General features: G+C 40.3%; 4 protein-coding genes and 2 pseudogenes across 4 annotated transcripts; 5 read left to right on the forward strand and 1 right to left on the reverse strand.

The window, feature by feature from the left end:
- Positions 1 to 22: 22 nt before the first annotated feature.
- On the reverse strand, positions 23 to 1,561 carry LOC141835869 (uncharacterized). The gene is made up of 2 exons (XM_074723262.1): positions 551 to 1,561; positions 23 to 437 (listed from the first exon to the last, which is right to left on the reverse strand). Exons 1-2 carry the CDS (start codon positions 1,559 to 1,561, stop codon positions 390 to 392), a joined length of 1,059 nt encoding a protein of 352 aa, XP_074579363.1. The 3' UTR covers positions 23 to 389.
- A 3-nt stretch (positions 1,562 to 1,564) lies between these two features.
- On the forward strand, positions 1,565 to 6,301 carry LOC141835870 (uncharacterized). Its single transcript, XM_074723263.1, has 4 exons — positions 1,565 to 1,854; positions 4,402 to 4,711; positions 4,808 to 4,982; positions 5,876 to 6,301. The coding sequence occupies exons 2-4, from the start codon at positions 4,422 to 4,424 to the stop codon at positions 6,236 to 6,238; spliced, it is 828 nt and encodes a 275-aa protein (XP_074579364.1). The 5' UTR covers positions 1,565 to 1,854; positions 4,402 to 4,421; the 3' UTR covers positions 6,239 to 6,301.
- A 2,347-nt stretch (positions 6,302 to 8,648) lies between these two features.
- LOC141836635 (uncharacterized) lies at positions 8,649 to 12,208 on the forward strand (annotated as a pseudogene).
- A 2,935-nt stretch (positions 12,209 to 15,143) lies between these two features.
- LOC141835523 (protein NUCLEAR FUSION DEFECTIVE 4-like) lies at positions 15,144 to 16,952 on the forward strand. The gene is made up of 2 exons (XM_074722933.1): positions 15,144 to 15,479; positions 15,558 to 16,952. The coding sequence occupies exons 1-2, from the start codon at positions 15,144 to 15,146 to the stop codon at positions 16,950 to 16,952; spliced, it is 1,731 nt and encodes a 576-aa protein (XP_074579034.1).
- Positions 16,953 to 18,031: 1,079 nt separating this feature from the next.
- LOC141836496 (HVA22-like protein e) lies at positions 18,032 to 18,993 on the forward strand. The gene is made up of 4 exons (XM_074724003.1): positions 18,032 to 18,138; positions 18,238 to 18,264; positions 18,346 to 18,468; positions 18,563 to 18,993. Exons 1-4 carry the CDS (start codon positions 18,092 to 18,094, stop codon positions 18,792 to 18,794), a joined length of 429 nt encoding a protein of 142 aa, XP_074580104.1. The 5' UTR covers positions 18,032 to 18,091; the 3' UTR covers positions 18,795 to 18,993.
- A 2,732-nt stretch (positions 18,994 to 21,725) lies between these two features.
- LOC141836708 (uncharacterized) lies at positions 21,726 to 22,603 on the forward strand (annotated as a pseudogene).
- Positions 22,604 to 23,132: the final 529 nt, after the last annotated feature.

Genomic DNA, 23,132 nt, shown 5'->3' on the forward strand with positions numbered 1-23,132 from the left:
AAATAAAAATTCTCAATAATGGTTAAAACTGAAAACATTTTCTAAACCATTTGCCAAAGCAAACCATAATCAACACCATCTTTCCATCAACTCTCAACCTACATTTTTTTACATTATTGATTTTCCTTCATGGCACCATTTCCCATCAAATATGCATCGCCCATCCCCAACTCAAAACCTAACCCAACAAACCAGCAATCTCACTTTTTTCTTCTATAATTATTTTTAATATTTTTTCAAAGCATCTCCGAAATGAAAAGAAAAAGAAAAATACAGGTAGGAAAAAGATGGTCTCTTCTCCATCGCTGTAGGAAATGTACACAGACTCGCAGGCCATATATTTACAACCCTTTATCCACTCCCAGCCTTCTGATCTCTCCACGTGTCAGCTAATGGTGTGACCTCGATTGCCTCAGTAACTCAATCAACGCCTCCGCCTGATTTTTTTTTTAAAAAGAAAAAAATTGAATTAAATTTTTTTTTAAAAAATATGTGAATTTGAATGAAGGGCTGACGTCGGCAACGTCGCCGCCGCAGGAGGTGAGGTTACCTTCTGTTTCGCCTTCTTGGTGCCAAACTGGGAGAGGGCGACGAGAGGCGGGATGGCGCCCTCGTTGACGGCCATCTTCCGGTGGATGGCGCTCTCCTTGCAGATCTCTAGGAGGGATAGGACGGAGATCTCCTTCTGCCGCGGGGTACCAGTCTCCACCATCTCGACCAGCACCGGCACGCCGTACTCCTCCACCGCCGCCGCCCGGCCCTCCGGTATCTCCACCACGGCGTGCAGCACGTACGCGGCCTTGTCCACCATGTTCGACCCTGGGTCGGCCATCAGGTCCAGCAGCGGCCTCAGGATCCCGGCCTCGACGGCCCGGAGCTTGTTCTCGCGGGAGGCTAGCAGAGCGAATAGGGCGGTGGCGGCGTCCTTCTTCGCGCGGGGGCCGCCGGACTCCAGCAGGGATACGAGGGGCGGGATCGCGCCGGAGCGTCCGATGGCGACGCGGAGCTCGTCGAGCTGCGCTAGGCGAAGGAGGGCGCACGCGGCGTTCTCTCGGGCGGTGGGGGTGCCGGTGCAGAGCGCGCGGACGAGGGGCCGGATAGCGCCCGCCGCCGCGATCGGGGTCTTGTTCTCCTCGCAGAGCGATAGGTTGAAGATCGCAGTGACGCCGTGCTCCTGCAGCAGGGGATCCGGGTGGGAGAGCAGCGCGACGAGCGGTCCAACGGCGCCGGCGGCGGCCATGCGCAGCCGGTTCTCCGTACTGTGCTTGGCGAGGAGGCGAAGCTCCATGGCGGCAAGCCGCTGCGACTCAACAGGGACGGAGGGGGACTCGAGGGCGGAGATGAGGCTGCGGACCACCTCCTCGGAGTAGTCGGCGGCGCAGGCGAGTAGAATCCTCTGAAGTCCGCTGGAGGAGGCGGCAGAAGAGGAGGTAGGTGATCCGGAGTAAGGGATCTCGCCGGAGCAGTCGCTGTTGCAGTCACTGAAGGCGCCGGAGGACTCTCCTCCGTCGCTGTAGCTCCGCCCCATGTACTGAAACCTCGACGGGCTCTCCATCTGCATCTCGAACGCCGTCGATTCAATTCAACTTTTGCTCTTCTTCCCCTTCCGATTCTCGCCGGCGGATGCTTTGCGTTCGAAAGGGGGAAGGCGGTAGGAAGCGGCACCATTAATGGAAAAGGCAGCGCACGTGCTTAGCACGTGAGAGCGTGGACTTGACCTGACTCAGTAGAACCGGTCAGTGCCGCTCTCACGTGGGGAGACGACCGACACCTGCACGTGGCATGGGTTTGCGGTTACTGATGGAGTGAGGAGGCAGCAACCGCGCAATCAGCAGTAGCTTCCTCAGAGAGCTGGTATGGCATCATCGTCACCAACCTTCTCTTTTACTCTTCCATGTTGCCTACTATTTACTCTTCCATTGTTCGTCAAGTTCTCTTTATCGCAACCAAGTTATTAGGCAAAGAGCCCGACTACACCAAAGTTCCTTGGTTGTTCATGCCTTCAATGATGAGTGTAGCCTCTTTCCAACAACAGAGGGCAAATTTTATAGACTGATGAAATTTTTACCAGCTTTTTCATGTTATTCTGATGACAACAAACAATTAACACTCTGTCAGTGACAAAAGTTGGCAGCGTGTCATATGCACTGCACATGCCCATCTGATTTGCTTGTGTCCCTACTCACTGGAGTGTATCTTAACTTGATCCCACCTCCATGATCTTGGTCTCAGACCTTGTGGATAGGGAACTGCAACAACTTGATGTAGACTTGAAACTTTGAAAGTAATGTTTGCCAATTTCCTTTGGCCTTGATGTTGGGCGACTTCCTTTCTTGTTTCCACTATGGATTCATCTTAGAAGAAGATTAGATCTCAACTCTGGGGCTCGAAGCTCAATAACTGTTCTTTTTTTCTGAGCTTATCAAAAGTAGTATTATATATATATATATATATCTGTATTTGTGCAAGTTCTGTTGGGGACCATTTGCAATCTTACTAAGCAATATCAAATTCAATTTGCAGGTCAACCCATAATTTAAAACTGCTAGCTGAGTTATGATATTTTTAAATTGGCATGATTAATTGTTGGGCACTCAGATTGATTATGAAAGATTAATTTAATAATGATCCAATGTTTTTATGCAGTAAAGCTAACTTTGACTTGATGATGAACAGTGTAGAGTTCATTTATGCTTTGTTTGGCTTATAGAATGGAATTGATAGCAAATAGAATTGTCAGTCTTACAGAGTTGAATTAATAAGTAAACTAAAAATGCATTCCATTGTTTGTTTCATGAAATGGAAGAGAGAGATTATTTCCATTTGTATATTTGGTTTTAGAAATGTGACTAGTAATAGACAAAAAATAAATATCCATTAACATAAACTAGGCTTTCAAGTGATGACAATTGTTCACATGGTCCATCAAGTCTAACTCGATGTGTTCGGCCTAGTTGGTCTGAGCTATCTTATTCATCTTGCTGGTTCTTTAGAGAATGAAACTGAATAGGAACAGATGCTCCTGGAAACGATGTCTAGGAAGGAAAATTAATGAAATTGAGTAGGAATAGATATTCTTTGAAATTAATAAGGAATGTCTAGCAAGGAATATTATGTAACCAAAATAGAAATACTTATGTCATGAATATTCACAAAGAATGAAATAATTATTCTTGTCAACTAAACACTGCGTTAACATTCAATTAAAATGATGATTAATGCTGTTTATATTGGGGAGTAGATATCATCCACAACCCTTGAACTTTCAAGATTTTTTTGCTGTTCTGTTTCCCTCTGACCAATTCATTTGACCTCTCTGTCAAAGGTCGAAGTCAAGGGGATTGCTTGCTTTTTCTTCCTTCTTCCTCCTAGTCCCAGTCCCAGGTCTGATAAAAACTCCCAATACACAGATGACTAAACTACCCAGACAAAGATGATGGTTATTAAGCATAATTGGATACTTTAACCAGACTTAAACAGACCTGCTGTATGTGGATATCTGATTACCTGGTATGCCATCCCTAATTAAGATGGTTTCAAATCATCTGATTCAGTTTAAACAACATTAGAATCAGAATCATCACTCTGTTCATGGTAAATCTTTTCCCTCCAATTAGTCAGCAAGTGAGTAACTATCATGAGGGGTCATGCATCCTTGTTGTTTCCCTTGGGAGTAAATTAAAATAGTTAATTTGGTTATCAAAGCAATCCAAGGTCAAGTTGATGGACCATCAATGCATCTTGTCACCGTCCTCTAATTCATGCTTAAATGCTTTTATTGTTGCTCCTGATAACTTCAATATGCTTGTACATTTTAAATATAGTTAGAAGGTGTGTTGTGTTCCTGCTTAACTGGAGCTTTTTTTTTGAACTCCTATACATTTTTTCCCCCATCTTTCTACATCCTTGGATAATCTTCTCACATATGCTAGAAGTCATTTCAATGTGTTTAAACACTACTAGGTTGATAAATCATATTATTTCATGTCAATATGATTTTATAGTTAAATTCTTACAATTAGCCTATGCCCTTTTTATGTGATACTAAATTGAAGAGGACAACAAGTAGTTTTCAATTTACAAGTTATTCTTCTGGTGAAAAGGAGTTGACTAATTACCTTACCTTTTACTCTTTCACTAAGACACTGCTAACTTATATTTGAAGGGATTCATTCCCTTTTCAATCATTCCACGAAATTGATAGCTTCTCTTCGCACTCAAATTATTGGCCTGCTTTGCGTGATTGAATGCAACCTTTTTGGTCTCTTTCATCTGAGAAAATTATTTAAAGAGTTGCAATCGATAGAGGCAAGTTGATTAAGAAATTCAATTGACTCTCCACCTCTCTGTGTTTTTTGCTTTCCTTTTGTGATAATTGATTGAACTCAGCTGGGTTTTCAGTGTGCGGAGGAGAAGAAGAGATGGTGATCAAGAAGCTGGAGTTTTTACTGGGAAGAAGACGTCTTTCGAAGCTGAAACCCATCTTGGCCCTCGTCGTAGCACGCCTCGTCGTCCTCCGCAACCACCACCAGCTCCGCCGCGACCAGGCGCGCGACCAGGTCGCCCACCTCCTCCAACTCGGCCACCTCGACCGCGCCCTCCTTCGGGCGGAGCAAGTGATCAAGGAGCAGAGCACGGTGGAGGCGTTCGATATCCTAAGCCACTACTGCCATCTCCTGACGGAGAGGCTCGGCTTGCTCCAAGAACACAAGTGAAACATTCCTCCGTTCTGCTTTTCCTTTTCCCCTCAATTAATTTGTCCAAAAGTTGTTGCGCCGTTTGAATTCCGATGGCTAACTGAAAGCAGGGAGTGCCCGGAGGAGCTGCGGGAGGCCACGTCGAGCTTAATTTTCGCCGCGTCGAGGTGCGCGGCGGAGCTACCGGAGCTCGCCAAGGTCCGCGCCATCTTCGCCGATAAATATGGGAAGGAGTTCGCGGCCGCCGCCGTCGAGTTGAGGAACCGATGCCGAGTCAATCCCGAGGTACGATCAAATGTTGTGGTAATTTATTACAACTTTTTTATTTTCTAAAAAATGTATATTTTTTATTTTCCAAATTATAATACCTATATAATTTATGATAAAATTTAATTTTATTAAAATATGAATATATGAATTTCACATATGGTTGAGAAGGTGACAGAGGAGATAATGGTAGTGGGCCATAGGCTGATCTATGTCTTATTTTATTATTTATTAAATTTAAAAATAATTAATGAGACAGGTGAGGGCGATGAAGAAGATAGTGACATTGTTGTATGTAAATCTGATCAGGAACAACCATGTTAAGATATGAATGAAAAATTAAGCCTTTAGACATAGCTGAGTTGGTTACGATGCAGTAGATTTGTAGAAGAGGGCAAAGGTTTGAATTTTTACGAAGCCAGGCAATATCCTCCTGCGTCGTGACCAACTGCAGTTTCTCGATTTACCTTCTCACAAATGATCGTGGGGCCAATTGTGTGGGGCCGCTAAGGTGGCGGATTCCACCTTTTGCAGAAGAATGAAAAATTAACCTGAGTTGGTTACGACGCAGCAGACTTGCAGAAGAGGGCAAGGGTTCGAATACCATTCTGTCGTGATCAACTGCAGTTTCTCGATTTACCTCCTCACAAATGGTCGTGGGGCTGATCGTATGGGGCCGCTAAGGTGGCAGATTTAACTTTTGATTTACTTTTTCACATATGGTCGTGGAACTGATCATGTGGGACCGCTAAGGTAGCGGATTCAACCTTTTACAGAAAAATGAAAAATTAACGGATGCTAAATTTTGACAAAAGAAAATTAAAAATGTAAAAGAAAAAGTCTGAATAATGTATTTTATTTTATTAATCTTTTAGTCAATGCAAATATTAAGTTTGAAGTGTCTTCCGCAGATGATCCAGAAGCTATCGACGAGGCCGCCGAGCTTAGAAGTGAGACAGAGGGCGACGCAGGAGATCGCCGCCGAGAGAGGAATCGATTTGGAATTCGACGAGGCGGCTTCTGATCCTGCTGAGGCTTTAGAGGTGAAGTTGTTTCAGGAAGGTGCCATGAAGAAGCAGCCGGCGCCGATGCACGTCGTGCGAGAGGAAGCCCATTCAGGTGAGCTTTTGAGCGTCGAGTATGAAGACGCAGCTACTGCAGCAAAGGATGCTTATGAGGCTGCGGCCTTCGCGGCGGCTGCTGCAAGGGTTGCCGCCGAGCTCTGCCGGTCTCAGTCTGGAGCAAACGCCTTGTATCGGCCGGAGGAGATTTAGCAGCAGTAGATCAGCTTCAGGAGTCAGGATGGGCGTTTGTCTGTATTTTGTAATTGTTGTTTGAGCTGTTGTAAAAAAAAAACAAACGAACAAAAAACACTACTTGTTTGATTCATTTGTATTCTTATGAAACCATGTTCATGGACAAAATAGTCCGGACACCTTGATCACTTCCGGATAGAATAGGAACATAGTGTGTGTATATATATATCTAGACCCGACCACGGTTCAGAACCGTCGGTTCGACGGTTCAAAACCGCCGGTTCGACGGTTCATGGCAGGTCGACCCTTAACCTTAACCAAGACCAAGACGGTTACGGTTCACGGTTCGGAACCGCCGGTTCACGGTTCGGTTCACGGTTCGCGACGGTTCACGACGGTTCGAGATTATTATATTAAAATTTTAAAATGTATATAAAAGAAATATTGAAAAAAGAGAGAAAAGTCGATGTAGTTTAGTAGTGTGTATTCCTTTCTCTCACGCGGGAGACTCTGGTTTGATCCTCACTAACGGCATGTAAATATAATTTTGAAATAAATATATAAATAAATTTATTGAATAAGTTTATTAAAGATGTTGTAGTATAGTGGTCTCTGTATCCATTTCTCATGCGGAACTCTCGCGTTCGATCCCCACCAATCACATATTATAATATATTTGAAATAAATATATAACTATATTATATATAATATCGTATTGAAATTATGTATAAAAGTCATTGGGATACAATGGTAAGTGTCTACTTCTTTGATCGGTGAGAATTGTTCTCCATCAACGGCGTATTAAAATTGAATTAAATAAATATAAATATAGTATATATATAATTATATTGATTTTATAAACAAAAGGTGTTGTAGAATAGTGGTGAGTATATGTGTTTGTGTCCCGGGATATTTTGGTTCGATCCCTAGCAATGACATATTAAATTAAAATAAATCATAAAATTAAAAAAAACCAAATCGGCGGTTTGTCGATTCCAAACAGCTTGAACCGTAACCGGCCCTGCTAACCGGGCCAACCGGCCCGTTGACCCGGTCCGGCCCGTGGTCGGGTCTATATATATCCTGCATGTTTGTTTGTATGTGCGATGTGAATAGTCCAGATGTCTAAATCACTTCTGAATAGGAATGTAATTTTTTTTACTTACGATTAAGTCATTTAAATTTTTCCCTTTGAGGTTTAGAGTAGGGTTATAGTATCAAGTATAAAAAAAATTTTAAAATAAAAAAATTTAGACGCTCACGGAATGTATGTATTTTTTATAACTAATTTTTTTATTTTAAATATATTTTATTATTTGATACTATAACTCAACTTCTAAACTAGCTCCAAATGTAAATTTTTAAATGACTTAATCATAAATAAAAAAATAAAAAATAATTATAAAATGGTATTATTCTTATTTTAGACGTTCAGAATCTTGTATGACGGACAGTGCGCGTGCACAGGCACATAATATATATATATATAATTTTATTTATTTATTTTAGTAATTTAAATTTTTTATTTTTTAAATTAATAAGATAATCAATGTTACAGAAGTTTTATATGGATCGTCAAAATAAATATGAAACGTTTCATGATAACATTATCTACCCAAATAATTATTTTTTAATAATTTTTCCATCAAATAGAGAATATAAATTGAACTGTTGTAAAAAATTCATAAATAATCTCAACAGCTCTACCGTACTAAAAAACAGTTAGTGGCATTTTTATTATTTTTATAAGTTTTCCTATTAAATAGAAAATATAAATTGAACTGTTGCGATCTCCATTTGAAAGAAAATTCTTGCAAATACGTCGTAGCTAAATACCGTGGATGCCTAGGTGACAACAGCGTGGTATCATGGCCCGGGGACAACAACAGCTCTATCATACTAGGTTATTCATAGGAGGGAGAAAGATTCACACAATTATTAATGGAACTTTATTAAATGTGTGAAAATTGAGAAGTATTTATGGGTGAAAATTGATTTATAGAAATAAATCAAAAAGGAAATTAATGTTATCCATTACCTATTTTTATTTTAACAATTAATATTTTTATTTTTATAAACAACAACAACAATAATAATAAATATTTTTAATCAAATTACAATTTATCGTTGATCAATTACAATAAAAATAAAATGGTTCCTTGCATTATTTTTCCTTTTAGAAAAGTAATAAAGTTAAAGATGAAAACCTCCCATTTAAAAATTAATTGCTTTCTTAAAACCGTTTAATTTTTCCACAAAGATATAAAAAGTTGTCTTCTATAAAAACCAAAAAAAGAAGTTTTTTTATTTATTATAAAAAAACATTTAATTTTGTAATAAACCTTTTTGCCAATTCTCTTTTTGACTGATGAACTCCGCCCTTCGCCCGCAAGCATCGCAATCCCCGCAACGCAATAGAAAAATCTTTCAGAAAGAGACGGCGGCGTCGAAAGCGATGCTTCGATCGCGTTCGAAGAAGATTTAGATCGCATGGGCGCCATCTTCATTCGTGTTCTGTTACCAAGAACCCAAGCAAAGCAATCTCGATTCTTGTATTTGTTCTTTGGAAGAAAAAGGAGCAGTGCGTTTGCTTTGCTTGGCAGCCAAATCTTCATAGGTCTTCTCCTTCGACGGGGGACAGGATGGGCTCCTCCTTCTTCGCTTTCTGCTGAGGGTTTCGCCTAGAGGTACGGCCTTTCTTGTGGGTCATGATTCATTTGTTTGTCAGCTTAAAGTCGCCTCTCTTTTCGCGATTGGGATCGGTTTGATTACTGTTCGACGGCTGTTCCGGTCGAGAGATGGATCTGGTTTTGGTAGATTTTCGCTTCGGCTGTTGTTTCCTTCACTTGAAAATGTGATCTTCATGGATTTTCTCAGATTAGGGTACTTTCTCTTTTTTGTCGAATTTTGTCTGTTGAATGATCTTTCACGTTGAATTCTACTTCACAAAGATCATTTGAGTTAGCATTAGCGTTTTTTTTTATGCAATTCTTTTAAGACATTGGGAAGCTTTATTCCTATAAAATATGATGTGTTGTTCTTATCTTATTCATCCCAGTTTTTGAATTACTCTGGGAATCTGTGATTGAGCTTGTTGATAGTAGATAACCTTCAAATCAACCATTGAGAGGTTTGTTGCTTCCTCCCTTTGCAAGAAAATCGATTCGTCATCTTCTTTATTGTTTTTTTTCCCATTTTGCTATTTCTAGAGTCACTCTTTTGCATCAACAGTGTATGTGAAATTCTCAAACTATGCAATGTTCAACGCAGTAACACATCAAATTGCAAGTGATGACTTATGATAGTCATTAATCAACAAACTATACTACTGATTTGGTCATAAAGCAACAAAGTTCATGCGTTTATATTTATCTAAATTTCACATTTTTACCATAACTTTACTTCATGATTCTCACTTTCCCTCTTTGAACTTTCTTGTGCAGATCAATGGCACAAAAGGAAGAAGTGGATGTTCATGAAATTACAGTGAAGTGTGACACAAAAGGAAGTACGAGGAGATGTTCGACTAGCGGAACAATTACTAAAGGTTCTTCAGATGCTTCTATCAGAAGTGAAATGCCAATACCTCACTATCTAAGAGTTTCAGCAGGTTCCTGCCATGATATCTGCAAGTATGGAAGGAAACATGAGTCTGTACCTGAGTCTAAGCTCTCCCAAAAGCCTTTACCTCATTATCGAAGAGCTTCTACTGGCTCCTGCCATGATATTTGCAAGTATGGACGAAAACATGAATATGAAACTGTATCTAAGCCACGCCCTTCATTCTGCAAATCAGGCGGCAAGCTGAAATTGATAGATGAGTCACTTGCAGCAAACAACCTAAACATGGAGGATTGTAAGAAGAGGGCTACAATCAAGCAGAAATACTCATCCCAAAAGGATGAGCTTGCTGAGAAAATGGCTGATAGTAATCTGAAGGCTGGATTGAAGCTTGGAACTTCAGATAAATATATGGATATCAAGTTACAATCTGTGTCATCGTGCCAGAAAAGCAGTGTTTCTAGTGATCAGGATGTTCTTCAGACATCAGAAATTAAAGAGGCTGGAATAAAGCTCAAGGATGATGGAACTCCAGAGAAATATGTTGATATTAAGTTTCGGTCTGTGCCATCGTGCCAGAAAAGCAGTCTTTCTAGTGATCAGGAAGTCTTTGGAACTTCAGAAAGTAAAGACACTCAAGTGGAAGTAATTAATTTAAAAGATGAAACTAAGAAACAAGTTATGAAACTGAAGACTCTGACCAAGTCAAATTCATTGGTTTACAAGAGTAAAATTGGTGAGCAGAAGAATGCACCTTCTGCAGAAGGAAATGATGCATTTCAAAAGTTGGGTGCAATCACAAATAAAACCCCAACTTTCCTAGAACCCACTGCATCTTCTAAAGCTAAGCTTGTTGGTCAGAGATCTTTAACTACACATGACAAACGTTCAGATCTGAACCATAATGCATCAGTGTCTCATGTTCATGAAAAGTATGTAGCATCTGAGGAAGCTGGGATTAGCAAGGAGAAGGAAAGAAATGATAAAGCTACTAGAGAATCAACAAAAACACCAGCAAAGCATATGCTGAGATCATCTACAGCTTGTCCATCTTCAAGCATGTTGGTGATGACATTTTGAGTTTTAGGCAAAGAAAGGACCAGATTGTTAAAGAAGCAACTCAAAGAAACAATAGAGAAGTTTCAAAAGCTGGGCATGATGCTGAGGTCAACGGAGAGAAAACATTGCAGGGCATTGATAATTCATTCGAAAAGGTTGATTTAGATTCCTCTGAGCAAAAAGTATTGCAAGTGGAGACTGTTCTATCCGAACTACAAAAACAAACTCTAGTAAAGCATAAAAGTAGTGAAGAAAAAACATTTCAGGTCATTGGTGAGATAGACAAGAAGGTCAATTTGGATTCTCGGGATTTACCTAAACATTTACCAGTTGAAGAATTGTTGGTACTGGAGAACAGTGACTTGGATGCCAATCAGGAATTGCTTGAAGTAAACAATTTCAATATAGATCTTACAGAGAAGAAAGCACTCGGTGGTGGTGCAGTGGAGTTGAATTCTGATGACTTGAAATTCACTGAACCAGAAGATGATGACATCAAATTCCCAGAGCAAAATTTGTTGAAGCTAGTGGATATTGATTTTGCATCCTTAGAAATGGAACCTACACAGTTGAAATTGCTTGAAGCAGAGAATGGCTTACCAAAGCAGAAATCTCTAAAACCAGATGACAAGGCTCTTGTTTCCCTGGTTCTGAAACATCACGAACACAAATTCTACGAACAAGTGAATACTGATGATTCCCTGGAGCAAAAAGTAGCAAATCTGGAGATCATTGACATTTGTTCTCCAGAACTGAGATCTGATGGTTCTCAATTATCCCAATTGGCTACAGATGATGAAGAGGTTGAGGGATCAGAGTACTCGTACTCTGAGCCATCTGAAAAGGAGTCTGAGCATGAATTGGAAGAGAACAAAGGCAATTGTGAATCCTCGAATGGCATAGAGAGGAGGTCAAAAAGAAACTCAACCATCCATCCAGAAGATACAAATCCTACAGCATACAAATTAAAATTCAGGAGAGGCAAGACAATCGAGCTCCAACCTGAAAACAGTGGTCCAAGAAGGCTGAAGTTTAGGAGAAGAAGAACACTAGATGGGAGTGTTGAAGGCATTCAAACAGAAAGGAAGAATTTCAGAAAGAGTGAGATAAATGAACCAGCAAATGCATCTAGTGCAGAAACTCAAGGCATTATGTTGAAGCATCAAAGCCTGCAGGACAAAAAAGATGAACGAGTCTTGTTCAACAACGTGATTGAAGAAACTGCAAGTAAGTTAGTGGAGACCAGGAAGAGCAAGGTGAAGGCATTGGTTGGTGCCTTTGAAACTGTGATATCTCTTCAAGATAAAAAACCAGACTCTACAACCTAAGTTGCTTGCTAATTTGTTTTGTGATGATAATTAGTTGAATCTTTATTATTTCCCAAAAAATCTATTCTTGTGAGGAAAAAAATATGTATATAATATTGTGTGCAGGCAGAGAGGTCTATTAAGTTTGTTATAGGAAGAGTTATCTGTTTGGTTACCAGCAAGTTTATGTTAGAGAAGTTGCTTAATTGGAGAAGTTAATTTGATGGTTAGAGATTCGATGCCTTGTTTGGTACTCTTTTAATGCCTTTTTGGCCTATGCATTTGCAAGGAACTGTAAAGTGGTGTGTGCTGAGCATGTAATTACAGATTGCAACTCCGATCAAATTGGATAGTGAAATGATTATGGAGAGATTGTTCTTCTCATACAATGGGGTGTCATTACTATTTCTTTTCTGTCATTGTAGCTTGGAAAAATATCTATGGCATTTGTTTAGACAGGTTATGTGTTCAAGCTTCACTCGACTTAATCTTGAAGGTAGATGACCTTTCTTGGTTTGCATATGATGGATAAGTCCAAAGCCTAGCTTATACATACTTAGAAGTTGACCTCCAAGACATTTGTTCTATTTGAGATTTGAATTTTAGTCTAGCTTATACATACATTTGTTTTATCATTGCACCACACCTCCTAAGGGTTGAAATTATGACTATTTTTTTTTAGTAAACTCAATGTTTGGGTTTCATCCAATTAATCTAGGAAGTTGACGATCTATTTCCTTAGTTCGCCTATTAGGTAATCGAGAATACAACTTATGCACATTTAGAAGTCTGATTAACTATGGAAGCTCCTTGCCATTGCATTGTAGCCCCAGGGGCACAAAATTAATATTTTATTATTTTGTTAGTAATTTAAGTATCTAATTTTTCAAACCAACTAATCCTAGAGATTATCAGTTTGGTCCCATTGAAGTTTTTTAAATTGATTAATTTTGGAGGTGATCAGTATGGTCCCATAGAAGGTTTTCATTGGTCATCAAGGTAAATCTTGAATTGATTAATCTTGAAGGTGATCGGTCTGGTTCGCCTAATTAACTGTAGAAGTTATTTGCCATTGCACCATAGCCCCTAAGGCATAAAATTTAGTATTTTATTTTATTTTTGGTAATCCAAGTATTCAGTTCTTTGAACCGATTAATCCTAGAGATGATCAATCTGATCTCATAAAAGTTTCCTATTGGTCATCAAAGTAAATTAAGAAGCACAAATGGCGCATGGCTCCGCAATTAGTGTTCTAGAGTTGTCTTCCCATAAAAGGAAATTAATTCACAGTGCACCGTAATTAGAAATCGACTCATGGACAATGGCGTAGCTACGTGAGGATGAGGGAGTGTAACCGCCCCTCTAAGATTTACGGACTGATTGAACCATCCAATAAATTTGATTCAATTATAACCTAGTCAAATCAACTCCAAATCAATTCTGATATAAAACCAACGAAATCTTTATCTCCACATCTACTGGTTGTATTTAATTTGAACCCCATCCAATTTTAATTTAACACTCTTGTTTCGTGTTCGATGATTCAATTCGTTTATTTATTATTATTATAAAAATCCTTCTAATTTTTTTTAACCGATCGAATTGATTTAATTTGATTTGACTATAACTGAGTCAAATCAACTCAAAATCAATTTCGATTAAAACCAATGAAATCCTTATCTCTGTACCTACTTGCGTATACTACATGGTTGTGGTGCGCAGTGAGTGAAAGTGGAATCTCAGCTCACTTTTCAATTATTGGTTTGATTTTTAGGCATTTAGAGTTGAAATTTTTATTTTGGATAATTAATTGAGTTGTGTTGAAGAAAATAGTTCCAAGGTGAAAAATCGTTGTTTCAACGAGAACTAAAAGTTAAGGTCGAAATTTTTGAATTTAAATTCGTTTTCAACTTCTTAAATTGAAAATTTAGGTTGGGATTGTGAAAATTAACTTGCACTAATATTCAAATTTTAAAAAATTTCTTCATATATTTAAAGTCTTTTTGAGTTTTTAAAATTGAATAATTCTATTTTGAATGTGTTATGCATTATAATTATAAAATATAATTTTTAAAAATTATTATGTATAATCATAAAGTAAAATATAAAATATAAAAATTTTAAAAATTTTATTAGAATTCATCTCCTCTAGTTGAAAATCATAACTACGTAATTGCTCATGGGTGTCTAAGTAACTATAAAATCACCTTACCATTACAAGGTAGCTTAGAGCTAAAATTTAATACTTTATGTATTATTTTATAATTTAGATATCTAATTTCTTAAATCGATTAATTTTGAAAAGGACAACTCCGGTCATGTAAATATGAATCTCTCCGAGCCCAATTTAATAGCGTGTGCACGTGTCAACTGTTAAGGTACATAAACTCTCAGTATTGTTTGTATTGAATGGCACAGAACATGAACTATGCCTTTATCTTAATAAATAAACACTTTTATCTAGAAACGACTTCACAAGTTGTATAAAAAAAAAATTTTGTACCGAAAACTTAGGAGATTGATTTAGTTTATTTTTGAGTAGCGTATTTTAGAGAGCTGTTCAATCTTATTAAAAAGTTAATCTAACCAATATAAGTATGCTTATATTACTATTTTATGTTCATATGAAGTTGTGAATAAAACTAATAAATTTATAATTCACTGAAAATGAATTTGGTCAAGTTAATCTCCATGTTAATATGCATGTTACATTTATCATTTTTCTAGGCATTTGATTTTGCCAATAAATAATTTGGAATATGATCTTCCAATTAATTTTCTCTTCCTTAAGACCTGTTCTTCCTCCCAACTCATTCATGCATTCGTCGTTAATCCTCGGAGGTGTCTCCCCTCCCGAGAGCCACGTCCAGTCACTGTGTTGTTGATTTGTTCTTCCCGTTTTGTGATTCTTCATCCGGATTCTTTCCTTTCGATCGCAGACAGACATTTTTCAATCTTGGATCGATTGCTCTCTCCAAGAACAGCGGAGTACAGCAATGGGCAGGGCTCAAGGGAGCCTTGCGTCGTTGCTGAACAACCGATGGCTAGTCTTCGTGGCGGCGATGTGGGTGCAGGCCGTCGCCGGCATCGGATACCTCTTCGGCAGCCTCTCTCCGGTGATCAAGAGCGCCCTCGGCTACAACCAGCGCCAGATCGCCGGGCTCGGCGTCGCCAAGGACCTCGGCGACAGCATCGGCTTCCTCGCCGGCACTCTCTGCGAGGTCCTCCCCCTTTGGGCCGCCCTCCTCGTCGGCGCCCTCCAGAACTTCGTCGGATACGGCTGGGTCTGGCTCATCGTCACCGGCCGAGCGCCGCCGTTGCCTCTCTGGGCGGTGAGTCCATCATCATCTTCGTCTCCTAAAGATCTCATTTTGCCGCAAAAGATCTAACTTTTTTGGGCATTTCCACAGATGTGCGTTCTCATATTCGTGGGCACCAATGGCGAGACCTACTTCAACACCGCCGCTCTGGTTTCCGGCGTGCAAAACTTCCCCAAAAGCAGGGGTCCGATCGTGGGCATCCTCAAGGGCTTCGCCGGCCTCAGCGGCGCCATCTTGACCCAAATCTTCGCCATGGTCCACTCCCCCGACCACGCCGCTCTCATCTTCATGGTCGCAGTCGGACCTTCCATGGTGGTCATCGCCCTGGCCTTCATCGTCCGCCCCGTCTCCGGCCACCGCCAAGCTCGCTCCTCCGATCCCCCCAGCTTCCTCTTCGTCTACAACATCTGCATGGTTCTCGCAGCCTACCTGCTCGGCGTCATGCTCCTGGAAGACCTCCTCGACCTCAGCCACACCATCATCGTCCTGCTCACCGGAATTCTGTTCTTCCTGTTACTCCTCCCGATCGCCATACCTCTATGGCTCACCTTCCAAATCGATGCGGTTTCCCCCGCGGAAGAGCTTCTGCTTCCCGCGGTTCCGAAGGCGGAGACGAGCAAAGCCGGGGAGCAGGTCGAGGCCATCCTGAGCGAGCTCGAGGACGAGAAGCCGAAGGAGGTGGACTTGCTTCCGCCGTCGGAGAGGCAGAGGAGGATTGCTCATTTGCAGGCCAGGCTGTTTCAGGCCGCCGCGGAGGGAGCCGTGAGGGTGAAGAAGAGGAGAGGCCCTCACAGGGGGGAGGACTTCACCTTGTCGCAGGCACTGATCAAAGCAGATTTCTGGCTCATGTTCATCTCTCTGCTGCTCGGCTCAGGATCTGGATTGACAGTCATCGACAATATCGGACAGATGAGCGAATCTCTAGGCTACCAAGACACTCACATCTTCGTGTCCATGATCAGCATCTGGAACTTCCTCGGCAGAGTAGGAGGCGGCTATTTGTCTGAGATAATCGTCAGGGACTATGCATATCCAAGGCCGGCGGCCATGGCTGTGTCCCAGCTGATAATGACGATCGGGCACTTGGTCTTCGCCATGGCCTGGCCTGGCACGATGTACATAGGAACCTTGCTCATCGGCCTCGGATATGGAGCTCACTGGGCCATCGTTCCAGCTGCTGCCTCTGAGCTTTTCGGATTGAAGAACTTCGGAGCGCTGTACAATTTTCTGACAGTGGCGAACCCCGCCGGCTCTCTGATCTTCTCCGGCCTCATTGCCAGCTCCATCTATGATTCTGAAGCAGAGAAACAAGCGCGCGGGATGCACGACCCTGATGAAGCATTGAAATGCAGAGGAGCCGTGTGTTTCTTCTTGACCTCGCTGATCATGGCAGGGCTTTGCGACATCGCGGCCGTCTTGAGCGCGGTGCTCGTTTACAGGACGATGGTCGTGTATCGCAATCTTTATGGACGGGCTCTGGGTTGAACGGTTTGGTTTGGTTTGGTTTGGTGGCTATGAAGGATTTTTCTTATGAATAAATTACACTCTGAAATGTGATTCTTCTTATGAATAATTCGATTTTATAGTTTTTATTTAAGATACAAATTAAGAGAAATGTTATGCTGTGCGAAGGAGGAATCGCGATCCGTGCGCAACACCACAATCCACCGTCGTTGTTGTCGCCCTCGCCGCGCCGTCCGGCCACTGCCGACCTCTCCATCGGGCGTGATCGACACGCAGCTCGCCGACGCTCCGTTCGACATCGGATTCCGGCCAGATAGTGGCCAGAATCCGATGAATTTCGGATGGAAACAGTGGTGCGGCCACTGCCGACTGCGATCGGGCCTGTTTCCGACCAATTCGCGATCACCGGACGACAGAGGACGGGCCATTGTTGCACGGCGGTCCTTCCTCGCGGTCGGAATTGGTCGGAATCCGGCCCAATCGTGCATTGGCGCGATCACTAGCGGGACGGTCGTCCGACGATCGTGAATTGGTCGGAAACAGGGCCAATCGCGGTCAACAGTGGCGCACGCCACTACCGACCGCGATCGATCCTATTTCCGATCAAATTCGTCAAATTCCGTCCACTATCCGATCGGAATCCACCGTCGGATGGAGCGCCGATGAGCGGTGTGTCGATCGTGGCCAAGTCGATGGCCGACAGTATTTAGACAGGGCGGCGGCAATGACGATGGATCAGGACGTTGCGCACAATTCGTGTACGGATGTGTTGCGCAGGATAACATTCTCATACAAATTAAATCTAAACTCAGACATGCCCACTTTAACTAGTATCTTTAAATGACACCGTCACAAGCAGCATCAATCGACACGTGTCCTATTGACACACATAATTACCTGACACGCGTACTATTTATCGAACTTGGCGTTGACCAGCCAGCCGACTATGACACATCGGCGGCGTGGTCGGTGGGTGGACTTTCTCAATCATATTTTCCGGATCTAGTCGGTGTCGCCTCATGCTGCCACGTGTAATCAAACTCAATGTGTATATATATACACACAAGCTTCTTCCTCCCAGCACCATCCGTCGTCACAAGTTCTCTCTCGCTCCACTTCCACACTTTCAACTCACCATCTCAAGAAGAAGAAGTCAACCCATGGGTCAGCTGTGGACTGTTCTGGCTCACCTCCACAGCTTGGCTGGGTATGCAACTGTCCAATCTTCCTCTGCAGTTCTACAGATTCCTTCCTTAAATCAATATGTTCATCTTATAAAACTTTCTTCCTATATATATTTTTGCAGGCCAGCCATTACACTGATCTATCCCTTGTGAGTTAGAGCTTCACTTTTGCACCTTTTTTTTTTCTTTCTTTCTTTCTTTCATATAATTGATTAACTTCATTCGATCAGGTATGCATCGATTCAAGCCATGGAGAGCCAGACGAAGCTCGACGACGAGCAGTGGCTGGCTTACTGGATCCTCTACTCCTTCTTCACCCTCATGGAAATGGCAGCTGAGTCCATCTTATACTGGTATACTATCGATATATTTTTTGTTATTTATAAATAATTTCAGACGTGATATATATCATTAATTAATTTAATTTGTGAGTTTGAAATCATGCAGGATACCGATCTGGTATGAGATAAAGCTGGTGTTGGTGGCTTGGTTGGTGCTGCCGCAGTTCAGGGGATCTGCCTTTGTGTATGAGAAATTTGTGAGGGAGAAACTGAGGAAGCATGGAAGAGCATCAAACCCTAATTCTTCGTCGTCTACCAAGGACGACAAGGCCTCCAGAGACAAGATCAAGAACAAGTTCGTCTCGTTTGTAATTACCTCAAAGAAGGTGAATAATTAACTCTCAAAGTGGTGATTTCTTTGAGTTCATCAATGGCAGGTGGAGCATGAGGCATATATACTGAAAGCAACAGTGGAAGAGTTCCTTTCTTCCTTCTTTTTTCTTGTTGGTGTAAGGATCCTTTTGTGTAAAAAAAAAGGTCATTTATTTCAAGAACAATGAAACAACAAAAAGTTCAATGTAATAATTAACCCCACTGCCAAAGTTGGCTGATGCTGCTAACCATTCTTCTAACTTGATGCTCAGTACCATTTTCTCTTGGACACTTGTGGAATAATAGTGATGTGAGGAAGAATCTTACACTGCTTGCTTTGGACCCATTCATATTCCCTCCAGGTTTTCTTAGTCCTTAAGGTTTAGAAGCTTTTGCCTTCCATGAAGAATCAAAGTCTAACTTGTGTTGTGTTATGCCTTCAGTACTGCATGTTTGATTCACAGCCATTGTTTGCATTATTCCTGGTTTGGCGTAGGGTGAGACTGGGGAGCCACTTTAAAGGAAGCAAATTAACTAGATAGGAATGAACACCTTTCTGGACTTGATAATTGTGAGAATGAAGCAGCACCGACAAAAGAATGGAATATAATTATGATCAATCAATACATAAAAAAGTTCTCGTGAGGATTAATAATGTTGTCCCCCAGTATTTAGATTTTGGATTGTCTTGTTTTTTTTTATTATTTATTTTTTATAGTTTTTGCTATCCGACAAATTTGAGAGATGACACGTCCGATCTAGTCCGATCTTACGAAAGTTTCTCGTTTACTATTAGAATAAATCAGAAAGTGATCTCACTGACCTCTTACTATTGCACCATAGCCGAGGATGTCTTATTTTTTTTATTGACAATAAAAAGTGAAATCATCACCTTGGCGACCCCTCCATAGTGGTCCCTCACTCCCTGTAGGGGGGAGGGGCTTGTTTTTAGCAACAGTAACGCTTGTAGAGGGAAGGCAACAAATAGACATTCTGTACTCGTGGGGATTCAATCATAGACCTATTGATAGCAACACCATTACAGGAACGACTATCTGCGTCAACCCGTAAAGACTTATTTTTTTTATTGATATATGTAGAAATTGTAAATTAGTAAAAATTATCATGCAATAATTTAAATGACATTCCATATTTAATGGGCGACGAGTGCTCAGGCACGAAGAAAGGTGCTCGAGAATGGTCCGATTGGGAATTAGCGCTAAGTCCAAATGGGTTGCGTTGGCAAAGCGATAAGTTAGGATGAGAGAGATGTTGAGGCCTGCATTCGATACAAGTTTCTTAAAATAGATTTGTGAGAAACAAGGGAGAATGAAGGTCATGGGTAGACTGCCAAGCGAAATGCACAAGGAAGAGGAAGAAACAATGGAGAACAAAGGTGGAGTCATGACCTCCTTATATAGGAGATACATACCTACGCTATAGTAAATGAATGATAAAAGCCATTTATCAGTGTTGAAATGCTAGGTTCAACATTTGACTTGTACGGGTTGTGCTCACACATGAGTCACATAAATTCAGTCTAATTCATACCTTAAATTTGCACCCCTGCAGGTTTATGCATGAGAGAGACTCTCCCATGCATATGTTCACAATCTCAATCTTTATGATACATTATAAATCAACCATTAATTGCTGAAATGAAACTCCCAATATAAAAAATTAAAGTCTCATTCACAATGGAGTCCTCTCCTCTCTACATCTTTTGTTTTCATTTAAATTTTCAACATAATCAATTTAAAATAATTTTGATGAAGTTTAAATAATTTTGATTAAATCTATTCAATATTATAATAATTATCTTTAGTAGTTGTTACCACTACAATTATTTTAAAATAATTTTGATCAATTTAAAATAATTTTAATAAAATTTAAATATTTTTGTTAAAGAGTATTTTAATATAATAATATTATATATATAATATTTTTGATTAAAATAAAATAGTTAATTTGTTATAGTGCAGAGTTATTCTCTGATAGTAATATAATAATATTAAAATAAAAAATATTTTTAATATTATATATATATATATATATATATGATGAAATATTATTTTGATTTTTTTTAAAAAAATAAACACGGCAGAATTTGTGGCGTGTTCTGATATTTTTTCCAAAGTTATCAGAAGTCAAATCAAATCACTGGAGGTGCGGTCTCTTTCACACGCCACTACTGCAGGTTTGTTCTTTCACTTCCAAAGTGGAGGAATCAAGGAAAGCTGCTATATGCTTTACAATTCTTTTCCCTTTTTTTTTTTAAATAAAAAAAATAAAAATAATGTGGCGTTTGTTAACCTTCTTTCGCATGAAGTTAGTTACTTTGCATGCATAATTTGATCGAGGTTGAACGGAGCAGCGGGAAAAATTTTCTAAATTCACAAGATCCTCCATGTTCATTGCAATAAAACATGATTTCATTCTTCCTAAGCAGCTTGTATCGTTGATTTCATAACGAGATACAGACAAATAAATCAAATACTCTTCTATAAAAAATGAAATTTGCCATCTTAACGGTTTCACACGATCAACCCCACAATTATCTGTGAGGAGGTAAATCGAGAAACTACAGTTGATCATGACACAGAAGGATATTGCCTGACTTCGTCAGGATTCAAATCCTTATCCTCTTCTGTAATCGTAACCAATTCAGCTATGATCCGAGCAAATAAATCAAATACTCGATTCCACGAAGGGGCCAGCTCCAGCATGCCATTGTGGAAAATTGAACCAAAATATTCCAATTCCACTAGAGAACATCGTTTTCTGCTTTACACTTTTTACAAAATGCCAATCAGTATATATTTTACCACCATTTTCACCTAATGATCGGCATTTAGAGGTTTGTTCGATCAGATTAAACAGGAAGAGTGGTGAGACACCATTAATCTTATAGCTTTCCTTTCTTAAAGAAGTATTCCATCTTCCATCAAAGGAAGAAATCAAAAGCTCAGCTCCAACGTGAGAATCCCACCGCCACTAAAACCACTCTCCTTTTCCTTCTATTTAAACCTTCTCCCCCACCGCTAAATGTCCAGTCGGATCGACAGCCTCCTATGCTTCTCCCAACTCCACCGACCACCTACCGGAATTTAGGCGCATGGATTCGGTCAAGGCGGAGAAACAGGAAGCCATGGAGAGGTACGGCCGGCCGAACGGCGTTCGGTTCCTGCGAGTGCTCCTGCAGTTTACGCTGCGCGCGGTGTTGCTCGGCCTCTTCATGTCGAGCCCCAACTGGCTCCCCTGCTTCTTCTCCTCGGCGAAGTTCTTCTTCGCGAAAGCGATCGCCGTGGCTGCCGGGCCGAAGTTCGTATTCATGGTCTCCAATGTCATAATCGTCGTTCTCGTGGGCGAGTCGAGGCTTTCGAAGAAGCCAGCGGCGCGAGTGGAGCTCTACGAGGAGTACCTCGTGAAGAGCCAACGTGCGCAGAGCTTGGCCATGGTGGAGCTGTAGGAGAAGGAAATGGAAGGTCTCGCTGATGCAGCTAAAGCGGAGGCTTTGATTGAAGAGAAAGAAGAGGAAATTAGTGAGGAGGAGGAGGTGGAAGGAGAAGGATCGTTGCCGGCGGAGGAGCTCAACAGAAGAGTGGAAGACTTCATTGCCAAGGTGAACATGCAGAGGCAGCTTGAAGCCAAGATGCTCATTTGCTGTGCGTGAAGGAGGGAAAAGAAAATAAATAATAATAAAATGACAAGGATTTGTAGAACGAGGGATGTGCGTAGTTATTTCAACTGCTTTGGACTGATCGTCCATTGTTCATAGTTGTGTTCTTAAATTTCTGTGTAAAAAACAAAAAATCTCGGTTTGAGAGCTAAAAACATGAGGTTCAATATTATTAAATTGATAAAAATTAAATATAATAACTAATAATAGTTTTTAGACAAAGTTGTTTGAGAAATCTCACCGCGATTATGTAATGATAGAAATGTTCTATAATACTTGTTTTTTTTCTTATGATGTGATATAGTCAATTCTAAAGATTAACACGTATTTTAATATATGAATCGATATAAAATTAATATCAATATTATTAAATTGATAAAAATTAAACATATATAAATAGTTCACTCCTACTTAGTTTCTATTGACCGAGTTAAGGTCTATCAATAGATCTTACTTACCTTCGCATCAATCCCATTATATTTATTTAATAAAAATATCCGTATTATGCTACTATAACTATTTGATCAAAAGTATTTAATAATTTAGTCAATATTATTTAAATTTAATTAATATTAATTTTAAAATTTTAAATTATTATAAAATTATTATTTTAAGATGGTTTCAAAAATATTTAAATAATTTTAATTAAATTTACATAATATAAACTAAATTAGTAAAAAATTAA

The sequence above is a fragment of the Curcuma longa genome, chromosome 10 (assembly GCF_044706935.1).
Source record: "Curcuma longa cultivar G26 ecotype Majalengka, Jawa Barat chromosome 10, ITB_CL_G26_1.1, whole genome shotgun sequence".
Classification (NCBI taxonomy): Eukaryota; Viridiplantae; Streptophyta; class Magnoliopsida; order Zingiberales; family Zingiberaceae; genus Curcuma; species Curcuma longa.

Coding starts and splice junctions, on each gene's coding strand:
- LOC141835869 (XM_074723262.1), bottom strand. CDS start 1,561: ATGCAGATGGAGAGCCCGTCGAGGTTTCAGTACATGGGGCGGAGCTAC. Junction 438..550: donor CCAAGAAGGCGAAACAGAAG/GTAACCTCACCT, acceptor AAAAAAAATCAG/GCGGAGGCGTTGATTGAGTT.
- LOC141835870 (XM_074723263.1), top strand. CDS start 4,422: ATGGTGATCAAGAAGCTGGAGTTTTTACTGGGAAGAAGACGTCTTTCG. Junction 4,712..4,807: donor GGCTTGCTCCAAGAACACAA/GTGAAACATTCC, acceptor AACTGAAAGCAG/GGAGTGCCCGGAGGAGCTGC. Junction 4,983..5,875: donor GATGCCGAGTCAATCCCGAG/GTACGATCAAAT, acceptor TGTCTTCCGCAG/ATGATCCAGAAGCTATCGAC.
- LOC141835523 (XM_074722933.1), top strand. CDS start 15,144: ATGGGCAGGGCTCAAGGGAGCCTTGCGTCGTTGCTGAACAACCGATGG. Junction 15,480..15,557: donor CGCCGTTGCCTCTCTGGGCG/GTGAGTCCATCA, acceptor GCATTTCCACAG/ATGTGCGTTCTCATATTCGT.
- LOC141836496 (XM_074724003.1), top strand. CDS start 18,092: ATGGGTCAGCTGTGGACTGTTCTGGCTCACCTCCACAGCTTGGCTGG. Junction 18,139..18,237: donor CACCTCCACAGCTTGGCTGG/GTATGCAACTGT, acceptor ATATTTTTGCAG/GCCAGCCATTACACTGATCT. Junction 18,469..18,562: donor GCTGAGTCCATCTTATACTG/GTATACTATCGA, acceptor GAAATCATGCAG/GATACCGATCTGGTATGAGA.